Genomic DNA, 15,403 nt, shown 5'->3' on the forward strand with positions numbered 1-15,403 from the left:
AAGCTTCTGACGGGAGACTAAAACTTTTCCAACACCCTGGAAGGGGGCTTGGCTTAGTGCTATTGGTGTGCCACTGGCCATGGCTATTTTGCATCCAAAGGGGACGAGTTACTTTGCTTCTCCTGTCTGACAGGTTTTACTGATGGAAAGCTGATCTCAGGACAGGATAGTGCTTATCCACGTTGGGATTTTGCCATAAGCATTGAACAAATCAGATTTTTAAAGGAACTTTCACGCCCTGAGTGGAAAGCTTAACCAACTGAGCCACCAGCAGGGAGCCTGCTTCTTCTGACTGCCTCTCCCCCTGCTTGTGCTCTCACTGACAAATAAATAAAATCTTTTAAAATAAAAAATAATAAAAGTCAAGTTCAACTTCTATCCCATTTTTGATGTTATACAATACCTCACTTACTGGCACACATTATAAACATGAGGCTTTTACTTTTAATGGTTCCATATCAAGCAATTTATTTATACTCTAATAAAAATAAAGTAAGATTATAGTAAACAATTTATCATTACTTTGGGTTGTTTTCCTGTTGGACTTCAACATCTTCAGAACCTTGTAACAAATCACAACACATATACACCTCGTTTTACACAAGATATATTTCAATAATGGTGTATAAATTGATTTTTATAAACTGATTTATTATTTTACATTATTTATAAAACATTTAGGCTAACTTCTTTTTCAAAATTTTATTTATACATTCATGCTAACTTCTAAATTATCCTCAATTAATATGTGATGTCAAACATTTTGGCTTTATGCTACATCTAGTTTCCTTTCTCTCTTGCTACCCATCCTACCCCCAACAAACAATTGATAGAGGAATTTATTTAAAACAAAACAAATCTATACTAAGAATATTTCCTATTTGGAGAAATCACACAGGAAAAACAAGATTACTAGGGAAAATCTTAAAGAAATGTGTTTAAAGGTGCCAGGTGTAAAATCTTAAAAGCAAAAAATGGGAGGAATGATAATGAAAGCCTAAAAGCCATTTGTGACGTGAATGGACCTAGAGGATATTACACGATGTGAAAACCGGAAGTTTTTTTAACAAGACCAAAAAGTTTATCATAAGTATTTAAGAATCATATCATCACACATTAGCATATCACAACTAAGCATTTATTATACTGTTAAGAAGGGAAGCGATTGCAGTGATATTTCAGAAGCTATATATTTTTTTAAAATGTAATATATGCTCATAGACTCTAAACAGTATTTTAAAATATACAATCTCTCCAAAAGAAAATATTCAACTAAAGATAAGATAGATAACTTTTAATGTTAAGTAAATGTTACAAGATTTTAAAATTAAAGTCATCATCCGATTTTCCATAACACAATGTACAGAAATTTGCAAACTTCCTGTACAGAGCCAAATAATCTCTACTCTTGAGCGAGGCGTTCAAGAACACGTCGGTAATCTTCCACAAGTTCCTGAAAGCTTTCTTCCAGCTGTTCATGTTGCATGCTTATTTCTATTTGGTTCATCTGGTTTGTCAGTTCTTCTGGTCTGAGACATTTTCTCATTTTAGCAAGATCTCTCTGCTTTTTCTAAGCAACAAATATAATTATTGGTTAGACTAAGAAAGAAGATAAATTTCTTTATATTCTTTGAATTTTAAGTCTCTACTGTTAGAAATAAGATTAGTAGGAATATGCCCAAATTTGTCCCAGTTTTTTCCTTAAGGAAGCCTAAACATAATGTTTATGTTGTGTTTATGTTTATGTTAACTCTAAATGGAGTTAACAAGAAGACTTGGAATTTCATGTCAACTGATGGTAAATATACATGTCCCCTCTACAAAGCATAATAAAAAACTGTGTACAGACTCACAAATTTCTTTAATAAATAAATATATTAACTGAAGAAAGACAACTGAGATTAAGTGCTATTATTCTACATTCCCGTATTCATCATTAATTCATTGCATTAATTTTAATTCCAAATTGCCTTTTTCCTGACACTAAGTTCATCTCTAAGTTTCCCTACCCAGTGATATATTTATGGACCACATATTAATTTTAACATAAACGTTTGAAGAGTTTCAGAAAGATAACCAAAACCTGTCACACTTTATAAAGATAGTATTAACTACCACTTACTGAATTTCTATTATCCAGAAATACATTATCTTATTAACCCGCCCTACCCACCACATTTTACTGAGAAGGAACCCACCATGCTGGGTCAGAAGAGAACCAGTAGCAGCTTTCAGGTAGGACACTGTGTCAGAACAACACTGTTAGCAATGCTGAGGATGGGACTGGAGGACCAAGTTACCAGTTACTGCAAAAATTCAAGTAAGATGATGAAAGCCGCTACAGACCAAGTCAGTAGGAGCGCAGATGGAAGGGAAAGGAAATAGTGGGTGATAAGGGGAATGAAAAACGACTCCAAGATTCCTGGAGAGGTGGCTACACTGCAATACAGTTAAGAAACACTGCAATATATGCAACTTTCATACATTTTGCTTAAACTGTCCTAGATTAATATATCTATCTTCTTTTATTAGAACATATAATGAAGAGTTAACTTTACATAAAGATCAGAAATCACATATAATAACTCATGTAATCCTAACAACTCCATAAGATTGGTAGTCTAATTTTCTACAATTGATAAAGAAAAAATAGGATATGGGAGTTTAGTAACTTGACACAAAGGTAGGAAGATGAGTGGCCAGGATGTAAACCCTAACAATCTGGTTGGAAATCTGTATTGTTTAGTTCCTATATCTAATTCACTTTTAAAAGACAATTAAAAAAACCAAACCCTAAATACATCCTAAAAACGAATAAAGGCCCCTTAAAGAGAACCCTAATAATTTTGGAATACTAGGCAAATGTGTCATGATTACTACTTAAAAAGCCCAAAATTAAGCTAAATTAATAACCACACATTTTTTAAATTAATTAATTAATTACTTTTTAAGTAAGCTCTACACCCATCATGGGGCTTGAATTCATGATTCTGAGATCAAGAGTTGTATACTCCACCAACTGACCCAGCCAGGTGCCCCTAAACCATATGTAAAATAAGGTGGCAACAATGTTTGGAGATAAGCCTTCCTAACACTACAAAAAAATTAGGTTGATCCTAGTTTAAATTGGTGGAGCCAGTAGTAAACAAGGTTGCTACTACTATAACCAGAAATTTTAAAAAGTTAGCTTCATTAATATAAAATGCCCTTCTAAAGCAGTACTTCTCAAACTTCAATGTGTAAACAGATCACCAAAGACCTTGATAAATGCAGATTCTGACTCAGTAAGTATGGGGGACAAGAATCTGCATTAAAAAAAAAAAAGATTTTATTTATTTATTTGCTAGAGAGAGAGAAAAAGCAGGGGGGAGAGACAGGGAGGAGAGGGAGAAGCAGGTTCCCCACTGAGCAGGAAGCCTGAGTGGGTAGGGAAGGAGGGCATGCTTCCATCCCAGGACCTGAGATCATAACCTAAGGCACACCCTCAACTGACTGAGCCACCCAGGTGCCCTCAAGATTCTGCATTTCTAACAAGCTCCTAAGTGATGTTAATGTTACTGATCACACTATGAACCTCAGTTCCAGAGAACTGATGAAAGTTCAAATTTAGGGACGCCTGGGTGACTCAGTTGGTTAAGCAACTGCCTTCGGCTCAGGTCATGATCCTGAAGTCCAGGGATCCAGTCCTGCATCAGGCTCCCTGCTCAGAAGGGAGTCAACTTCTCCCTCTGACCTTCCCCCTTCTCATGCTCTCTATCTCAAATAAATAAATAAAATCTTGGGGGGAAAAAAAAAGTTCAAATTTACTGTTCCTAAGACCCACCAGGACAGTATATTCCTTACTCTTCAATCATATGAATGACAAATGCTGTTTCAGCTGTAAAAGTTAATTTTTCTGCCAACAGGCATGACTGCACTGTATAAGAACATTTAACTTAAGAAAGCAGTTCAGGAAGTAAAGAGTAATTCATCAGCAAATTACTGTGGCGTGTGATAGGAATAGAAGCTATTTTTCTAAATTGCTAACCAGTTATAACATTTATTAGATAATCTAGCCCCACTGCTTGAAGATACCTCCAATCATATTAAATTCTTATATATATAATAGAACCATCATATTAAATTCTTAAATATTTCTAGACTATCAAATTTTGTTGCAAATAACCTATAAAATGAATCCTGTGCCAGTAACATACTGTTTAAAATTATTATGCTCTTCTTAAATCTGAGAGCTCACATCCCCAATTTATCACCCCCCAACCTTCAATTACTTCATTGGATATCAGAATTAATCACCATTGTAATTTTTATTGGCATGACCAAAAATTTATGAATTAGCAGTGCCTGGGTGGCTCAGCTGCTTAAGCATCTGACTTCTGCTCAGGTCATGATCTCAGAGTCCAGGATGGAGCCTGTTGTCAGTCTTTCTGATCAGTAGGGAGTCTGCTATTCCCTCTGCCTCTCCCCCCCTCCCCCGGACTCATGCTCCGTGTGTCCATGCTCTCTCTCTCTCAAATAAATAAATAAAATCTTTTAAAAGGTGATAATAAAATAAAACACACAGGAATAAAAATACTTATAAGTAGCTTTATGGAAAAAATATAAAACTGTATGTTTGAGCTCCTTGTGAACATGTAAGGTATGATTCAATTTTAAACATAACTAATTTGAGGTTATTTGCTTTATTGGCCTTTAATATTCCTTAAATTGTATATATTCCATTGTTTATATGTACGCTATATTACAAATTAATTTTTAAAACAGTGTGTAAAAAAAAACTTCAAAAATCCCAAACTGATTTGAGGATACCACCCCTATCCAACAAAGTGATAATATCTTGGGAGAACAAATGAAACAATGAAAGGCAGAAACCCTTAAGACTCAAATAGATACTCTATAAGCTTTAGAATAATTTTTTCCCCACCAAAAACAAAAACTTAATTCCTTCACAGATTAGAGCAGTTCATAATTTTTAATTAACGAAGACAAAGATGGCACTATTTTAAACTTATTTATGTTAACATTTGGCTTGGATATGAATTTTTCCAGAAAATAATCCTTTCTTCTTGCTTAGCTTTCACATGTTCCCGAAGGACTTACAAATATGATCTCAAAAATGCTACCACCTCTAAGGGCTCCTTAACTGCCTTTGGTTGAACTAGTTAGTCACTTTTGTGAAGTACAGAGATAAGGTTCTTTTGTACGAATTTTAAAATAACAATGGAGGCATACTAATTCCAAAGATGTGTCAAAAGACATCTTTTAAAACATGCACCACTGTATTTTATTTCATTCTGTTCAGTTCCTAGCTACAGAGGCATTTCCATTTTATGGAAGGGAAGCCTAATACCCAGGTGTTAATAAGTTGTCAACAGTTAGACAATTTCTAAAAGAACCAGACCTGAAAACTGAGTTTCCAGATTCCAAATGCAGTGATATTAACAATGATTCTGTATTTTATATTTGTAAACCAACTAAGAATTTAAATATTCCCATGAAACAATATAAAAGCTTTAATGCTAAAACCAAGCAGCTACACCAATTTTCTTTTAGCCAAATGGTTCAAATTTATCTTTTTTTGAATATCTGAAAATTATTTCTGTACTAGAGATGGAGTTTCTTTTTGTGCTTTAAAAAAATGATTCTAGTCGATACAGGTTATTTCCCTCTTTTGGCAATGATACAAATGAATCAGCAGTGTTTAAAAACTTTTAAAGCAAGGTACAGTACTTCTAATAGCTACCCAAATAATTTCTTAGTGGGAGAGTGTGTTTAGACTGACAGGTAACCTTGATTCCTCAGATAAAGGCAGTACAGAATTTGCTATCAATAAATCAATAATTTCATACCTCAGTAATAACAGTGACAATCTAAATTATAATTTATTTTCATGAAATATGAAAGTAAACATGTAAATTTTATACTCCAAACTTTCCCCATTAGGCATAATTTTAAAGACCTTAAAAAGTTCTAAATCACACTCATTATTAAGCAATTTTACTTTATTTTTAAATATAATTTTACATCTGAGAATAGTATAACAACACAAGAAAGGACCTAAAAGCATACTGGAAAAACAAACTGAAGAAAATCATCTGCATCCATTCAACAAGGAAATTCCAGCACTCCCCCATGCCCACTGGACATATAACTCATCCCTAGACTTTCTTAAAGTTTGTGGTAGGTTTCCTACACCAAGAATTGGGACTATAAACCTAAAGTAGGGGAGGGGCACCCTCAAGCTTTCTTGTTTTTCTCAGTGGGATAGAATACTGGATAACTGAACTTATTAAAATGTACATTACTATAATATAGTTCAATCAAGCATCTGAAGAAGTTGTGATCTGTGTATGAGCTTTAGTGCAAGGATGGTGATATTCAGCTGTGGTAAGAACCTAGAGTTTAATAACCAATTTGCAGTTGTCTTTCAGATAGGTCAACTTGTTTGCAGGGTGAGGATACTTAATAGCGAAAAAGTCAAATCATTACCCTTCCTTGAGAGTAAAAAATACTTGCTTTTATGAACTACAGAAATTCCTATTTGGCATGAGTTTGTGACTGCTTACACTTAGAATTCGTCATCTCTCATGGGCTACATCTGCCCAAATTATTTGACATCAAATAATGATCTGAGATGCATAGTTCAATAAATCATTTTATTTTACTAAAACAATTTTAATATAGGCATACCTCAATTTATTGTGCTTCGCAGATAATTCTGGGTTGGTTTTTTTTCTTTTTTTAAAACAAATGAAAGGTTTGTGGCAACCCTGCATCAACCAAGTCTACTGGCACAATTTTCCCAGCAGTATTTGTTCACTTCATGTCTCTGTGTCTCATTTTGGTAATTGCTGATTTCAAACTTTTTCATTACTATTATATTTGTGGTGGTGATCTATGATCAGTGATCTTTGATGTTACTATTGTAATTATTTTGGGGCACCACAAACTGAGCCACAGAAGATGATAAACTTAGTGTTGTGTGTGTTCTGACTGTACTACCAACCAGGTATCCCCCAATCAACCTCCCACTCCTGGCCTCCCTATTCCCTGAGACACAACAATATTGAAATTAACCCTACAATGGCCTCTAAATGTTCAAGTGAAAGGAAGAACTGCACATCTCACACTTTAAATCAAAGCTAGAAATGATTAAACTTAGTGAGAAGGCATACTGAAAGCTGAGATAAGCCAAAAAGCAGTAGGTCTCTTGTGCCAAACAGGCAAAGTTCTGAATGCAGAGTTCTTGAAGGAAATTGAAAGTGCTACTCCAGTGAATGCACAAATGATAAGAAAGCACAACAGTCTTATTGCTGATATGGAGAAGCTTTTAGTGGTCTGGATAGAAGACCAAACCAGCCACAACATTCCCTTAGGCCAAAGCCTAATCCAGAGCAAGACCTAACTCTCTTCAATTCTCTGAAGGCTGAGAGAGATGAAGAGGCTGCAGAAGAAAAGTTGGAAGCTAGCAGAGGTTGGTTCATGAGGTTTAAGGAAAGAAGTCATCTCTATAACGTAAGAGTGTAAGACGTGAAGCAGCAACTGTTAATGCAGAAACTGCAAGTTCTCCAGAAGATCTAGCTAAGATAATTAATGAAGGTGGCTACACTAAACAACAAATTTGCAGTGTAGACAAAACAGCTGTTGCCTTTTTTTTTTAAGTTTATTTAAGTAATCTCTATACCTAATGTGGGGCTCAAACCCATGACCATGAGATTAAGTCACATGTTTTTTTTTGTTTTGTTTTTTTAAGATTTTATTTGAGAGAGAGAAAGAGTGGTGGAGAGGGACAGAGGGAGACAGGGGGAGCGAGAAAGAGAAGCAAACTTCCAGCTGCGCAGGAAGCCAATGTGGGGCCAGATCCCAGGACCCAGAGATCATGACCTGAGCCGGAGGTAGACACTTAACCGACTGAGCCACCCAGGTTCCCCGAGTCACTTGCTCTTCTGACTGAGCCAGCCAGGTAACCTTAAAATAGTCTTCTATTGGAGAAGATGCCATCTAGGACTTTCATCGCTAGAGAAGAGATGCCTGGCTTCAAAGCTTCAAAGGATTGGCAGAGTCCCTTGTTTAGGGTGTAGTCACCAGTCCCTAATGCAGCTGGTGACTAAACTGAAACCATTGCTGACCATTCCAAATATCCTAGAGCCCTTAAGAACTCTGCTGGTTTTATTTTGCCTATGCTCTAAGAGAACAACAAAGCCTAGATGACAGCATCTGTTTGCAATACAGTTCACAGAATAATTTAAGTTCACTGTAAAGACCTACTGCTCAGAAAAAAGTATTTCTTTTAAAAGATCACTGCTCACTGACAATGTACCTGGTCAACCAAAAGCTCTGATGGAGATGTACAATGAAACTAATGTTGTTTTCATGCCTGCTAACACAATATCCACTCTGTAGCCCATGAATTGAGGAATAATTTTGATTTTCAAGTCTTACTATTTAAGAAGTACATTTCATAACGCTATAGCTGCTGTAGATAGTGATCCCTCTGACAGACTTATTCAGAGTAAACTGAAAACTTCTGGAAAGGATTCACCATTCTAGATGCCAATAAGAACACTCGAGATTCATGGGAAGACACAAAATATCAACCTTAACGAAGGGAATATGGAAGTTTATCCCAACCCTCATGGATGACTCTGAGGAGTTCAAGACTTCAATGAAGGAAGTAACCACAGATGTAGTGGTAAATGTGCTACCGAAGCAAGCACAACCACAGATGTAGTGGAATAGCAAGAGAACTAGAATTAGAAGTGGAGCCTGAAAGTGTGACTGAACTGCTGCAATCTCATGATAAATGCTGAACAGATGAGGAGCTGCTGCTTATGCATGAGCAAAGAAAGTGACTTCTTGAGATGGAAACTACTCTTGATGAAGATGTTGTGAAGGAGATGGAATATTACATAACTTAGTTGGTAAGGCAGAAGCAGGGTTTGTGAATACAGACTCCCAATTTTGAAAAAAGTTCTATTGTAGATAAAATGCTATCAAACAACCCCTGGGGATAAAAATACAGTATATGTTTATTAAAATAAATAAATATTTTTTTAAAAAAAGTTTAAAAAATGCTATCAAACAGCATTGCATGCTATAGAGAAAGGAAGAGTCAATTGATGGGACAAACTTCACTACTGTCTTACTTTAAGAAACTGTTATAGTTAACCCCAACCTTTAGCAACCACCACCCTGATCACAGTCAGCAGCCATTAACATCAAAGTGAGACACTCCACCACACAAAAACATTATGACTCACTCCAAGCTCAGATAATAGTTAGCATTTTTTAGTAATAAAATATTTTTAAATTAAGGTATGTCAGTTTTCAAACATAATGCTATGGTACACTGAGCAAAATACAGTATAGTGTAAATGTAACTGTTATATGCACTGGAAAATAAACTCATTTAGCTTGCTTTATGGCAATATTCACTTTATTGTAGGGGTCTGGAACTAAACCCACCATATTTCTGAGGTGTGCCTGTACTCTGAAATGCTGCTGTGATTAACATCTAATTACACTGTTCTATATGCCCCAAATTTCAACATAAAGACACTTTATAGATGGCAAATTAATATTACTTCAAAACTCAAAACTTTTGGAAAGAACCATTTTTACCAATTTTCTGATGTTTCTCAAGTGATAAATATCAAAGAATAAAATGTTACTTTGAACAATTTGGGGGGAGAAAGACCATTATAATGTATTACAACCCGTTATAGGTAGTCCATAAGACAGAAACTTTTTAGATTTGTCATTTATGTTCCCAGCTATTGTACTGCATAAACCTACAGGTATAGTGTATATAAATGTAGCAACCACAGGTCTGGTGCTCATTAATTATTTATTGAACAAATTAACAAATATTCTCCCCCATCAGCTTACTGCACAGCTGCAACTATCATAGCAAATCCTCATTTACACAGGTTGTCATGGGCAATATCTACCTTAATAATAGCCAGAGGGTGATGAGGACAAACCTGATCTCAGAGGGGAAGTTCCTGAGAGGAATATATGGGAGATGAGAAAATGGGTAGGGGTAGAGGGTAAGAAGAAAGACTGTTAAAAAAAAAAAAAAGTAAATAATATTATGCTGCAGTTTCAGTGATGGTAAAGTACAGAGGTTAAAAATGGCAACCAAGGCCATATTTAGGAAGAAGGGAGCAAAGGCAAGCACAATATATGTAACAACTAGAAAACTAGAGACTTAGAACAAGTTTAGAACAAACTTGAGACTGTTAAGATTATTTATTTAGGAAAAGTCTGAGCATTCAGATTTTTAAAAGATGGCAAACAAATGAAATAAAAAGTAACTATGGGTAGACTATCCTTGGGATTAGTTTTCAAGTGAACGAAAACAGATTTATAGCTCAAAAATTATGACAGTAAGACTTTCTATAACTAACTGGAAGAATATTTTCATGTTTGTAAAAGTTAATTTAGAAAAATGATTTGGATTGTCCCATACACTGGCAAGCGCTACACTTTCTTCTCCATTTTATTATTTATTTAAAAAAATTTTTTAAAGTAAACTCTACCCCTAATGGGGGGCTTGAACTCTCGACCTCAAGATTGAATCACATGCACTATAGACTGAGCCAGTCAGGTGACCCACTTCTCCCTTTTATTTATTTACTTATTTATTTGTTATTTTCTAATGATTTTACTTATGTATCTGAGAGAGAGAGAGAAAGAGCATGAGTTGGGGAGGGGCAGAAGCAGATTCCCTGCTGAGCAGGGAGCCCAACGCAGGGCTCATTCCCAGGACCCTGAGATGATGACCTGAGCCAAAGGCAGCAGCTTAACCAACTGGGCCACCCAGGTGCCCCTCTTCTCCATTTTTAAACAGTTACAAGAATATAAATGTTTAAGACTCTGGAAAGTCCTACCTTATATGGACTAATTAGTCTTCTTTTAATGTCCAGTCTATAGCTTCTGTATTGTTCAGCATTACTCATGTCAGTTACCAGTAGTCGAAGAATTTCATAAACCCGCCTAGCATGTTGCTTAATGAAACAAAAGAAAAACATGAACACTTTTAATTACAAAATAGAGACACTTACCCAAAAGAACACAGGATACACTGAGTATCTGCTATGGGTCAGAAATTGTGCTAGGTACCAGATGAAAAACAGTAAAAGATAGTCTCTGCCCTTGAGGAGCTAGCAGCCTAAGAGGTAACACAAATGACTAAGGTATGGTTAATTTAATGATGGAAATATGTGTAGGGTATTATGGTAGCATAGCCTGGGAATGGCATAAATCTTAGAAGAAGATTCCTGAGGAAAGAAAACCCGAGCTAAATCTTAAAGGGAAGGGACCATGCCAGTCTAGAAAGAGGAGAGGGCACTGTGAGTATACAAGTGCACATAGCACGCACATGCAAGACTGAGGTGGCTTGACATGGCTGAAGCACAAAATGAAAAGTAGTGAGTAGAAGTAACGTGAGGACAGAGCAGAAGTACAGAACCTTACATAATATATTAAAGAGTTGGGCTTTTATCTAGTAGGTGACAGATTTTACTTTTTATTTTATTATTAAAAATTTTTATTTATTTATTTTAGAGCAAGAGAGTGTGAGCAGGGGGAGGAGGAGAGGGAGATTATCTCCAGCAGACTCCATACTGAGCACAGAGCTGGATGTAGGGCTTGATCCCAGGACTCCAAGATCGTGACCTGAGCTAAAACCAAGAGTCATACGCCTGACTGACTGAGCCACCCAGACACCCCAAGGAGATGGATTTCAAATGGGGGAGTGAGCAAAGCGCACAAATGAGTTTTAAGAAAAGTGTTATTTCAGCTACATAGAAATGGTAGCAAAAAGAAGCACAGGGAGATTGCGAAGCTGTGCTATTAAATCAGGCAAAAAATGATGAAGGCATAAACTAAGAACCAGTAAGAACACTAAAAGAACAAGGATTCTACATATACAAAACAGGAAGGACTGGGTGTGGAGGAGAGTGTGGAATGACAGTGAGTTTTCATAGCCTAGGAGAGATTTAGGAGGCAGCAGAACATGTAAATCTAAAGAAAACGCTAGTCTAAGAATGAAGATTTAAGCAGTATCAGTATACAGGCATGAGTTAAAACCACAGTATTGGTTAGGAAAGCATAAACAGTGAAAAAATGAGGAGGGTCAGAACCCTGTAGTACAGTGACAGTTACAGGGCAGAGAAAAACAAAGAAATATTAGGAAAATCAAGAAATCTTGGTATCACTGAAGCCAAGAGTAGCCCATTGTTTGTGTTGTTTCACTTATATACTTACTGGGGATAGGGGAGAGATCAGGTGTAGGTAGACTGGGAAGATGATGTTTGAACTTTCAGAAGGGACACCTGAACAAATGAGTAATATCTGGCAAGGCAAAGATGGAGTAACAGGAGAAGGGAGTATCAAGGGCAAAAGGCATAGTTAACATAAAGCAATATACAAGGAAGAAAGATGTAGCATAGCTGGGAAGTAACAAGAGGTTTAGTAATGGCAGGGCATATAGGAAGGTGGTAGAAAGTTGAGTCTACCAAGGTTGGCAGCGTCCAATTATGACGGGCTCAGTGTGCCATACCAAGTTTTAATTCCTTTAAGGAAGAGAAAAAAAAAGCATGATTTTGAAAAATGTGTTCATATTCTCTTCCTTTAAAAGCAGCTGAATAAATTCTCTAAAGGTCTGATATACTCTGGACATACCAAATATTTCTAAAACATACATTTATCTTAAAACCAGGAAGCTATTAAAGTGTTTTAATGCAGGAAAAGATGGAAAGTTTCAGTTCAAATTAAGCTATTGAAGGTCAGTGACCAGGAAACATTTTTTACCTTTCTTAAAAAAAAAAAGATTTATTTATTTATTTTGAGAGAGAGAGGGAGAGAGAATCTTAAGCAGACTCCCCACTAAGCAGGGAGCCGGACGTAGGGGTTCAACCCCACAACCCCAAGATCATGACCTGAGCTGAAATCAAGAGTGAGATACCCAACTGGCTGAGCCACCCATATGCCTCAGGATACTTTTTATATACAGTGGTAAGTATAAGAGGAAAATCTACATCGGAGAGTTAGATGAGATGTCCCAGGTGGAGTAAGCAAAGTAAGAGAAAATGAGGACTGAATAAGGAGCTCTGGGGGAGAATTATCTTTAGGGAACATACAGAAGAGTAAAATCCAGTAAAAGTATCTCAAAAAAGATAATCATAGTACTAAGTGAAAAAAAAAATCAGGAACTATAACACCTTAGAAACAAAGGAGGAAAAGGTAACAGAATCATATACTAGTCCCTATTATTAGAATACCCTTCATATCTCTCTCTCTCTCTTTTTAATTTTTTTAAGAATTCCTTATTTATTTTGAAAGAGAGCATGCACATGAGCAGGGGCCCAGGGCAGAGAGAAAGAAACCCAAGAAGATTCTATGCTGAGTCCTGAGCCCAACACGGGCCTCAAACCCAGGACCTTGATCTTGGGATCATGACCTGGGCTGAAATCAAGTCTGACACTCAACCAACTGAGCCACTGAGGCACCCCTCACATACTTTCATAATCCAAATCCTACCCACTCTTCCATTCTTCTTCAAGGCTTAGATCAAATGCTTCTCCGTCCCATGAAAAACTCTGATTCCCTTGCATACACAAATACAATAAACTAAACTCCCTCCTCTGAACTGCCAGATTACTTTTTCTATACCTATTTTAAGGATATTTACTACTTTAAAATTCAGATATATAGAAGTATATATATTTCTCCACGTGTATTAACTATTTTACCATTTCAAACATTTTCTTAAAAAGTAAAAGTAAGATCATACTGTCCATTTTGTTCTGCCCGTTACACTTAATACAGCCATAATATCAACTATCTTCCTATTCTATTAGTGAGGAAATTAAATTGCCCTAAGTCACAGACTAAGTGGTGTAGCCAGATCTTAACACAGACAATTCGGCTTCGGAGCCCGTACTCTCAACCACTGCTACTTCCCACACATGTATTCTTAATGTACTTGCAATGTTTAAGTTACATACTTAAAAAAAAAAAGAGAGAGGGGCGCCTGGGTGGCTCAGTGGGTTAAGCCTCTGCCTTCAGCTCAGGTCATGATCTCAGGGTCCTGGGATCGAGCCCCGTATCCGGCTCTCTGCTCAGCAGGGAGCCTGCTTCCGCCTCTCTCTCTGCCTGCTGCTCTGCCTACTTGTGATCTCTCTCTCTGTCAAATAAATAAATAAAATCTTAAAAAAAAAAAAGAACAAGAAAAATAACTTCTTATTAAAAAAAAGAGAGAAAGAAAACTTCAAAACTGAAATTTTTTTCTTCTACAGAATAAAAATACCTTATTTATTTTGAACTTCTGTTGTGCCTCTATTGCCATGTCTTCACTGAATCCTTGCATCAACTTTTCCCGGGAAAAACAGGGCAAATCTTGACAAAGCTTCACAAGCACAAAGTCTCTTAATTTCACATAGCTTTTGGATGGATCTTCAGCTAAAGAAAAGGCAGAGTAACATTTCCCTTATCCAACATAATTCATCATTTGTAATCTCAATATACATGCTAGGCTAGAAAAACAAATATTCTTAAAAGAACTATACAAGGCAAAAGTTACAATGAGAAAGGATTATTCCTTATTAATCAAACAACAGCACAATTATCTTTTACCATATAAAATTATAGGTCCAATCCTTTTGCAAAGACATACAATACCTGTGAAATCAGAGCTACTCCTTTCAAATATAAACTTTTTGATGGGTGTTATCTATCATTATATCTTAGTTTTATTTTCAATTAAAGTAGCTATATAAACAAGAGATTCAAGTTTGGATAATCAATTCCTATTCTCTGATAGCTATGGCTTCTGAAGCTCAATTTAGAAGTCCCTTACTTATAAGTCCCTAATCCAATAACCATTAGTCTGCCATACTGCTTTTACCCAGTAGTAATAATAAAACTCTTTGTTTTTTGTCTTTAAAAAAAAAAAAGCAAATATTTTTTTGTTTATTTTTTTCTTTTTTTTGTTTTAAAGAATAAAATGATAAAGATAAAAAGAATAAATGATAAAGATAAAATGATTTTTTGTTTTAAAGAATAAAATGATAATATGATTTTGGTCCTTTCTTATGGACCTTTGGTCCTTTCTTAAGTCCTAGTTCTGCCACTCATAGATGTAGGACCATAGGCAAGTCATCTGACTTTTCTGAGCTCTTGCTTTCTGATCAGTAGAGTGCCTGAAACAAAGAATGCTAAATTCTGAGCTAGTTCGTGGATCATAAGACTTAATATTGTTATAATACCAATACTCTACAAATCATTCAATGCAATCCCTATTAAAAATCCCCCAGTTGGCCTTTTTGTTGCAGAAATTAAGTTTATCCTAAAATTCACACAGATATGGAAGGAACCCAGAATAGCCAAAACAATCTTG

At 35.9% G+C, this 15,403-nt stretch overlaps 1 protein-coding gene across 1 annotated transcript in view; it reads right to left on the reverse strand.

Annotated features, from left to right (window-relative positions):
- Positions 1–446: 446 nt before the first annotated feature.
- HAT1 (histone acetyltransferase 1) overlaps positions 447–15,403 on the reverse strand; it is a gene marked incomplete at its 5' end in the record, with an annotated part of 61,824 nt that continues 46,867 nt past the window's right edge. The window contains 3 exon segments of the mRNA XM_080799812.1: positions 447–1,570; positions 10,893–11,009; positions 14,315–14,466. Of these exon segments, the coding sequence (XP_080655938.1) occupies positions 1,403–1,570; positions 10,893–11,009; positions 14,315–14,466 (437 nt within the window). The 3' untranslated portion in view covers positions 447–1,402.

The sequence above is a fragment of the Martes martes genome, assembly GCF_963455335.1.
Source record: "Martes martes genome assembly, chromosome: 3".
NCBI lineage: Eukaryota > Metazoa > Chordata > Mammalia > Carnivora > Mustelidae > Martes > Martes martes.